The 8094-nt window shown below is 36.5% G+C and overlaps 1 protein-coding gene across 1 annotated transcript in view; it reads left to right on the top strand.

Moving 5' to 3' along the window:
* Nucleotides 1-8094, top strand: part of LOC109379014 (cytochrome P450 3A12-like) — a 37266-nt gene that overhangs the window by 14390 nt on the left and 14782 nt on the right. Inside the window, exons 4-5 of the mRNA XM_019635303.1 lie at nucleotides 451-539; nucleotides 1897-2045. Coding sequence (XP_019490848.1) covers nucleotides 451-539; nucleotides 1897-2045 — 238 coding nt within the window. The remainder of the gene's footprint in view (nucleotides 1-450; nucleotides 540-1896; nucleotides 2046-8094) is intronic.

Here is an 8094-nt window from a genome sequence, read left to right on the forward strand (position 1 = left end):
AGTCATGATGCATTTTTGCAACAAAAACATAAAAAAAATACATCATGACTTTTCCGACAACCCAATATATAATCATGGGATGTGGAGTATAGCATAAGGAAGATAGTCAATGATATTGTAACAGTTATATAAGATGTCAGAGGGGTGGTAGCTTGGGGGAGAGGGGCTATCACTTTGTGAGGGGTGACTATTATGTTGCTTTGTACACCTAAAACTAATAAAATAAAAAAATAATAAGAAAAGAATGCATCTGGGGAAAGGTAGAAAATAAGGTAGTTTCTTTCCAACGAGTAGTAGCCTGCTGAATTTGAGCTTCCAAATATGGTCTTTTACCATAGTGCTAGAAGTGACATTAGAAAGTGTCACTTACTGTTCCATCGTCTTGAAAGCCAGGCCCTTCTAGGACTTGAGTAGTTGCATTTAACTTCGAGTGTTGTACTTTGTGTCTAGATGTTACCCATTATTGACCAGTATGCAGATGTGCTGGTGAAAAACCTGAGAAATGAAGCAGAGAAAGGGAAGTCCATCAACTTAAAAGAGTAAGTAGCAGTGCAGCTGCTGGGATTCTTAGCTCTGACATGGAGTTGAAATTCCCACTGTTGATTAACTCTAGCAGCCTGGAGAGAAATCTCTTCTATGTACATGAGCCAAGATGAATATGTCTGCTTAAGTGTCCTTGTATACTCTGGAAGACAAAAGTTTAGAAAGAAAAAAACATGATCTTACCCAAGTTTTGAGTGTAGACGTTATGGAATAGTGGCAGGGGAAGACACTTGGTACATACATGCGTATTGGCAGGCAGTGGGGAGGGTAGGAAACTTACAATGTGGAACTTGCAACAACTTAAAAACCGCTTCATGATTTTCTGAGTATACCAGCAAAATACTACATTTTAAATCTTATCACCACTTCTCCTTGCTTCAGTCTCAAAAAAGAGAAGGTCCATGCTGGCTGAGTGGCTCAGTTGGTTAAGAGCTCCCTCAAGAGCTTGAGCTCTGAGCAACAGTGGTTCAAGTCCTGGCCCAAGCTGAGCAGCCACTGAGCTGCCAATAGGTGGCAGGATGGCTCAGCTAAAAAAAAAGAAGGTTCTGTACACACCATGGGTAGGATGACCATATCATTTCTTGTCTAAACTAAGATATTTTTTAATTATGCAAGAATAATAGGTGTAAACTGGGAAAACTGGGGACATGTGATCAGTTACCTATGGGATTTCCCCAAACTGATTTAGGAGAGATTTATTATACATTTTTTTTAAACAAGGAACATTCTTAATTCTTACAGTTTTACAGAAATGAGTCTGCCCTCAGGGGAATCTCAGATCACTGGAGGTGAGAGTGGGTCTTTCAAGAGCCTTAGCAGGGGTGTAGAGAAGGAAGGATGGCATTCTTGGCAACTCAGACCAGGGTGCCATTGCTCTGTAATGTGCTGAAGAGGGATCAGCTCAGTATAGACACTGTGGTGACATAAGACCCAGATCAATGTTGCCTTTTTTACTCCACTAGGAAGAATTAATTTTTGTACCCTTTGTCCTGCTCACAGTACAGCTACTATTGCCCATACTCAGAACACACTACTGTAATTTGTCAGATTATGGGTCTCCACCCCTATGCGACTGATCTTCCTGAGGTCGCAGGTGGGTCTAACTTGTTATAGTGTCCACAACACCCCCAGCACAGGGCCATCTATATCAGTAGCACCTGATAAACACTTCATGCATGAGTGTGACAAGACCATAGACTCAGATGATCCAGCAGATGGTTGTGGCAGCGTGTAGCTCTTTACCTGTCTTTGCCTGAGCGTAGGAATTTACATGCTCTTCTTTCTGCAGCTGTTGGATAAGGATGGCAAAGAGGTGCTGATTCTAATTTTCCATGTCTGCCTTTCTCTACTCAGTGTCTTTGGGGCCTACAGCATGGATGTGATTACCAGCACATCATTTGGAGTGAACATCGATTCCCTCCACAACCCACAAGATCCCTTTGTGGAAAATATCAAGAAGCTGTTAAAATTTAATTTCTTGGATCCATTCATTCTTTTAATAAGTATGTGGGCTACTATATATTTTTTTCTTTCTTTCTCCCTCCATTTCCCCCTCCCTCCCTTCATCTCTCTCTTTCATTCTTTAAAAGCTTAATTGAGATATATGAGGTGTGATCACAAAATATGGTGACTGCTTAAATTTTTAAAAATTTATTACAATAAAAGACACATTGCCCTTAGTCTCTCTCAAAATACTCTCTCTCACTTTGAACACACTTATTCCATCATTTTGCCACTCTCTGAAGCAGTTCTGGAAGTCCTCTTTCTTGGATGTCTTTATTTGCACTGTTGTGGCTGCCTCAATGTCGTGAATCATTTTGATTTGGGGAAGAGCCAGAAATCTCATGGTCCCAGATCCGGTGAATGAAGACACACCATGATGTTTTTGTTGGACAAAAATTGCCACACCAGAAGCGATGTGTGACCTGGAGCCTTTCTGTTGTGATCACAAAATGGGGTGAATGCTGCTGCCTAGAGCCACCCAACAGAAGGGCAGGGATCTTCAATATGGAAAGTGGTGCATCCAACTTTAGTAACAGCGTGTGACAAGTTTCAACTTGTTCGGTGCAGTCAGTTGGGTGTGAGCTATGCTTGAGAAAAGATCTGTGTGGTATTATTTATTTATTTATTTATTCATTCATTATAGTTTCAGGTGTACAAAGCAATGTAATAACATTTACACCCCTCACTAAGTGATAACTGTCCCCCAAATCCACTGCCCCTCTGGTATCGTATATAGCTGTTACAATACCATTGACTATATTTGTTATGCTGTACTTTACATGCCGTGACCATATATATATATATAGTATATATATATATATATACTATATATATATATATATAGTATATATATATATATTATATATATTTAATTATAGTGGACATTCAATATTATTCTACTTCAGCTTCAGATGTATAGTGCAGCATCTACACAGTCTATGAAATGATTCCTTTGATAAGTACAGTACCCATCTGGCACCCTACATAGTCTTTACAACATTATTGATTATTCCCCATACTGTATTTTGTATCCCCGTGACTATATTGTGACTACTACTTGATAGAAGGTTGATTTACAGTGTGCTGTAAATCATCCTCCATCAAGACAACACTCCATGTCACACATCACTTCTGGTATACGACAATTTCTGTCAAATAAAAACATGATGGTGTGTCCTCATCTACTTTATTCACTGGATCTAGCACCATGTGACTTCTGGCTCTTCCCCAAAGTCAAAATGATTCAGGACATCGAGGTAGCCACGACAGTGCAGCTAAAGACTCATGAAAGAGGACTTCCCGAACTGCTTCAGAAAGTGGCAAGAATGATGGGATAAGTGAGTTCAAAGTGAGGTGGAGTATTTTGAGGGGGTTTAATGGCAGTGTGTCTTTTACTGTAATAATTTTTAAAATTGAAACATTCGCTGTATTGTTTGATCACACCTTGTAATTCACACAGTACATAATTCATTCATTCAAAGTGTACAATTTAATCACTTTTACAACCTAGTGTCCATTGACAGGTAAATGGGTAAAGACAATATGAATAGGAAGAGGACTTCTTGCTTCCAGTGGCAGGAGTGGGTAGTGAGGTTACTCAGACTAACCTTTCCATTGTAAAAAACCTGAAAAAATATTTTTAAAAAATATGACACACTCACACACACACACACACACACACACACACACACACACAATGGAATACTCTTCAGCTATAAAGAGAAAGAAAATTCTACCACTTGGGTGAAAACAGTGATGGACCTTGAGAGCATTATGATAAGTGAAATAAGTCAGACAGAGAAAAACAAATATTGTATGATCTCACTTATATGTGGAACCTAAAAATATACCCAAACTCGGAAAAACGAGAAATGATTTGTGGCTCTTGAGGTAGGGCTTGAAGGTGGTGAAATATACAAACTTTCAGTTATAAAATAAATAACAGTTGTAGTTTCCAAAAGTTCTTATTACAAGCGAGAAAAAAATTTTTTGTAGCTATATGAGGTGATTGATGTTAACTAAACTTACTGTGGTAATTATTTTGCAATATATGCATGTCAAGTCATTATGCTGTACACCTTAAACTTATATACTAATATGTTTCAATTATAACTCAATAAAACTGAAAAAATAGTTTTAGTACAATCAAAGATACATGTGATCATCATGATATCAATTGTTAGAACAATTCTGTGTACTTAGAAACCCTGTAAATTTTAACTTTCACCTCCCACTCCCCTTAGCCTTAAGAAACCACTAATCTACTTTATGTCTTTATAGATTTGCCTGTGATAGACACTTCATATAGATGGAATCACATAATATGTGGTCTTTGTGGCTTGCTTCTTTCATTTAGCATAATGTTTTCAAGGCTCATTCATGTTTGCATGTATCAGTACTTCATTTTTTATTATGGCCAAATAATATTCTACTGTATGGACATTCTGCATTTTGTTTATCCATTCACCAGTTGATAGACATTTGGGTTGTTCTATCTTTTGGCTATTGTGAATAGTGCTGCTATGCATATTCATGTACAAATTTAATTTGAATACTTGTTTCAATTCTTATTTTAAAAATTAATTTTATTGGGGTGACAGTGGTTAGTAAAGTTACATAGGTTTCAATTGTACAATTCTGTAATACATCATCTATATATCATATTGTGTGTTCACCACCCAGAGTCAGTTCATCTATCAACAAATATTTGATCCCATTTACCCTCATCTACCACCAGCCTCCCCACTTACCCTCTGTTAACCTCTAAACTGTTGTCTATAAGTTTTTCTTTTTTGTCTTGTTCCTTTGTTGCTTTCAGTTTTATATCCCACAACCAGTGAAATCATGTGGTTCTTGACATTTTCTGTCTGACTTATTTATAAAACTTGGATATTAATGCCTTCTCAGATGTATCATTGGTAAATGTCTTCTCCCATTCAGTAGGCTGTATTTTTGTTTTGTTGATGGTTTCTTTTGCTGTGCAAAAACTTTTTAGTTTCATGTAGTCCCATTTGTGTTTTTTTTTTTGTTTCCTTGTCTGAGGAGATATATTAGAAAAAAGTATTACTAAAAGCAATATCAGAAAATTTACTGCCTATTTTTTCTTTAGAGGAGTTGTATGGTTTTGGCTCTTATATTTAAGTCTTTAATCCATTTTGAATTTACTCTTAATACGGTGTAATATATAGTCTAGTTTCATTCTTTTGCATGTATCTGTCTAGTGTTCCCACCATCATTTATTGAATAGACTGTGTTTACCCCATTGTACAGTCTTCATCCTTTATCATGACCATATAGGTGGGCTTTCTATTCTGTGTTTGTTTGTATGCCTGTACAATTGCTGTTTTTAAGAACTATAGACTTGTAATAAATTTAGTTTCATATCAGGCAGCATGATACTCCAGATTTATTCTTCTTTCTCAAGATTGCCATGGCTATTTGGGGTCTTTTATGGTTCCATATAAATTTTAGGATTATTTGTTCTAGAGTTCTGTTTAAAATGTCATCAATATTTTGATAAGGATTGCATTGAATTTGTAGGTTGTTTTGAGTAGTATTGATACTTTAATGATGGTAATTCTTCCTATCCATAAGCACAGTGTATGTTTCCATTTATTTGTATCTTTTTAATTTCTTTCTTCAATGTCCTATAACTTTCTGAGTACAAGTCTTTTATTTCCTTGGTTAAATTTATTTCGAGGTATTTTATTATTTATTTATTTATTTTTAAATTTTATTGGGGACTATCCATGGTCATTGGTTACACATTGCTTTCATGCTACAGTGGCACAGTTGAGTCTTTTAAGGAGGGCACAGCTCACAGTGGCCCATGCGGGGATCGAACTGGCAACCTTGATGTCATCAGCACTATGCTCTAATCAACTGAGCTAACCGGTCACCCCCTGTAGTATTATTTTTTGATGCAATTGTAAATTGGATTGTTTTCTTAATTTTTATTTCTGATAGTTCATTATTGGTGTATAAAATGCAACCGATTTCTGCATATTAATTTTGTATGCTGCTACTTTACTGAATTCATTTATCAATTCTAATAGTTTCATGATGGACTATTTAGGGTTCTCTATATGTAGTATCATGTCATCTTCAATTAATGACAGTTTTACTTCTTATTTTCCAATTTGGATGCCTTTTATATTTTTTTCTTGTCTGACTGCTGTGGCTAGGACTTCCAATACTATGTTGAATACAAGTGGTGAAAGTGGACATCCTTATCTTGTTTCTGATCTGAAGAAAAATACTTTTAGTTTCTCCATGTTAAGTATGATATTAGCTGTGTTTTGTCATATATAGCCTTTATTATGTTGAGGTATGTTCCCTCTATTTCCACTTTGCACAGAGTTTTTATCATAAATGATGCTGGATTTTGTCAAATGTGTTTTCTGCATCTATTGATATCATATGGTTTTTATCACTCATTTTATGTAGTGTATCATATTTTTGATTTGCAGATATCGAACCAACCTGGCACCCTAAGAATAAATCCCACTTCATCATGGTGTATTATCTTTTTTTAAAAAAGATTTTATTGGGGAATCGGGGGAAGGGGAACAGACAAGTTGCTGTTGTTTTGTTCTTCAGTCTAGTTGTGGAGGACGTTGCTTCACTGGCCCAAGTTGGCACCATCATTGCGCTCTTCCTGAGCGAGGCAGATTAGTCGCCGGTTTCTGGCTCACGGCAGCTGCTGGCTGCTCACGCTGGCTGCTGGCTACACACGGTAGCTAATGGCAACCCACTGCAGCGGGGGCTGCAGCCTACCCATCACCGGTGACCCATGGCAGCCCAGCTCCAAGTTGACCTGTTGTTCAGCATCTTAGCTGTAGAGGGCAGTGTCACTGGCCCTCATATGTGGGATCCGAACAGGGGCCCTCTGGCATCCCAAGCCATTTCTTAACCAACGCGCCACTCGGCCGGCCCTGGTGTATGATCTTTTTTAATGCATTGTTGAATTTGGTTTGCTAATATTTTGTTGAGGATTTTTGCATTTATGTTCATCAGGGATATAGGCCTATAATTTTCTATTCTGTAATGTCTTTGTCTAGTTTTGTTATCAGGGTAATGGTGGCCTCATAAGATGAGCTTGGTAGCCTTCCCTCCTCTTGAATTTTTTGGAATAGTTTGAGAAGAACAGATGTTCATTCTTCTTTGAATGTTTGATAAAATTCACCTGTGAAGCCATGTAGTCCAGGATTTTTGTTTCTTGAGAATTTCTTTTTTTTTCACTAGTAGAGTTTTGTTAGTAGGAAATGGGCTGTTTAGATTTTCTGTTTCTTCTTAATTCAGTCTTGGAAGATTGCATACTTCTAGAAATTTATCCATTTCCTCCAAATAGTCCTACTTATTGGCATATAATTGCTCATAGTATTTTCTTATAATGCTTTGTATTTCTGTGGTGTCAGTTGTCACTTCTTTTTCAATTCTGATTTTATTTATTTGGGTCCTGTATCTTTTTTCTTGATGAGTCTGGTTAAAGGTTTATCAATTTTGGTTATCTTTCAAGAGCCAGCTCTTTGTTTCATTGATCATTTGTATTATTTTAGACTCTATTTCGTTTATTTCTGGTCTGATCTTTATTATTTCCTTTTGTCTTCTCGCTTTGGGCTTTGTTTGCTATTCTTTTTCTAGTTCCTTTAAGAGTAAGCCTAGATTGTTATTTGAGATTTTTGTTTGTTTGTTTCTTAAGGTAGGCCTGTATTGATATGAATTTCCCTCTTAGAACTACTTTCACTGTGTTCCATAGATTTTAGGTCATTGTGTTTTCATTTTCACTTGTCTCAAGATATCTTTTGATTTCTTCCTTGATCTCATTGTTGACCCATTTATTATTTAGTACCATGTTATTTACTTTCCACATGTTTGTGTGTTTTTCAGTTTTTTTCTTGTAATTGATTTCTAGTTTCATACCACTGTGATCAGAGAAGATGCTTGATATGATTTCTTTTTTTAAATTATTTTTTATTGTGAAATACACATTTTTTAGAAGTAGTTTCAGCTGTACAACACAGTGTAATAGTTATACTTTTTACCCCT

The sequence above is a fragment of the Hipposideros armiger genome, unplaced genomic scaffold, assembly GCF_001890085.2.
Source record: "Hipposideros armiger isolate ML-2016 unplaced genomic scaffold, ASM189008v1 scaffold_21, whole genome shotgun sequence".
NCBI lineage: Eukaryota > Metazoa > Chordata > Mammalia > Chiroptera > Hipposideridae > Hipposideros > Hipposideros armiger.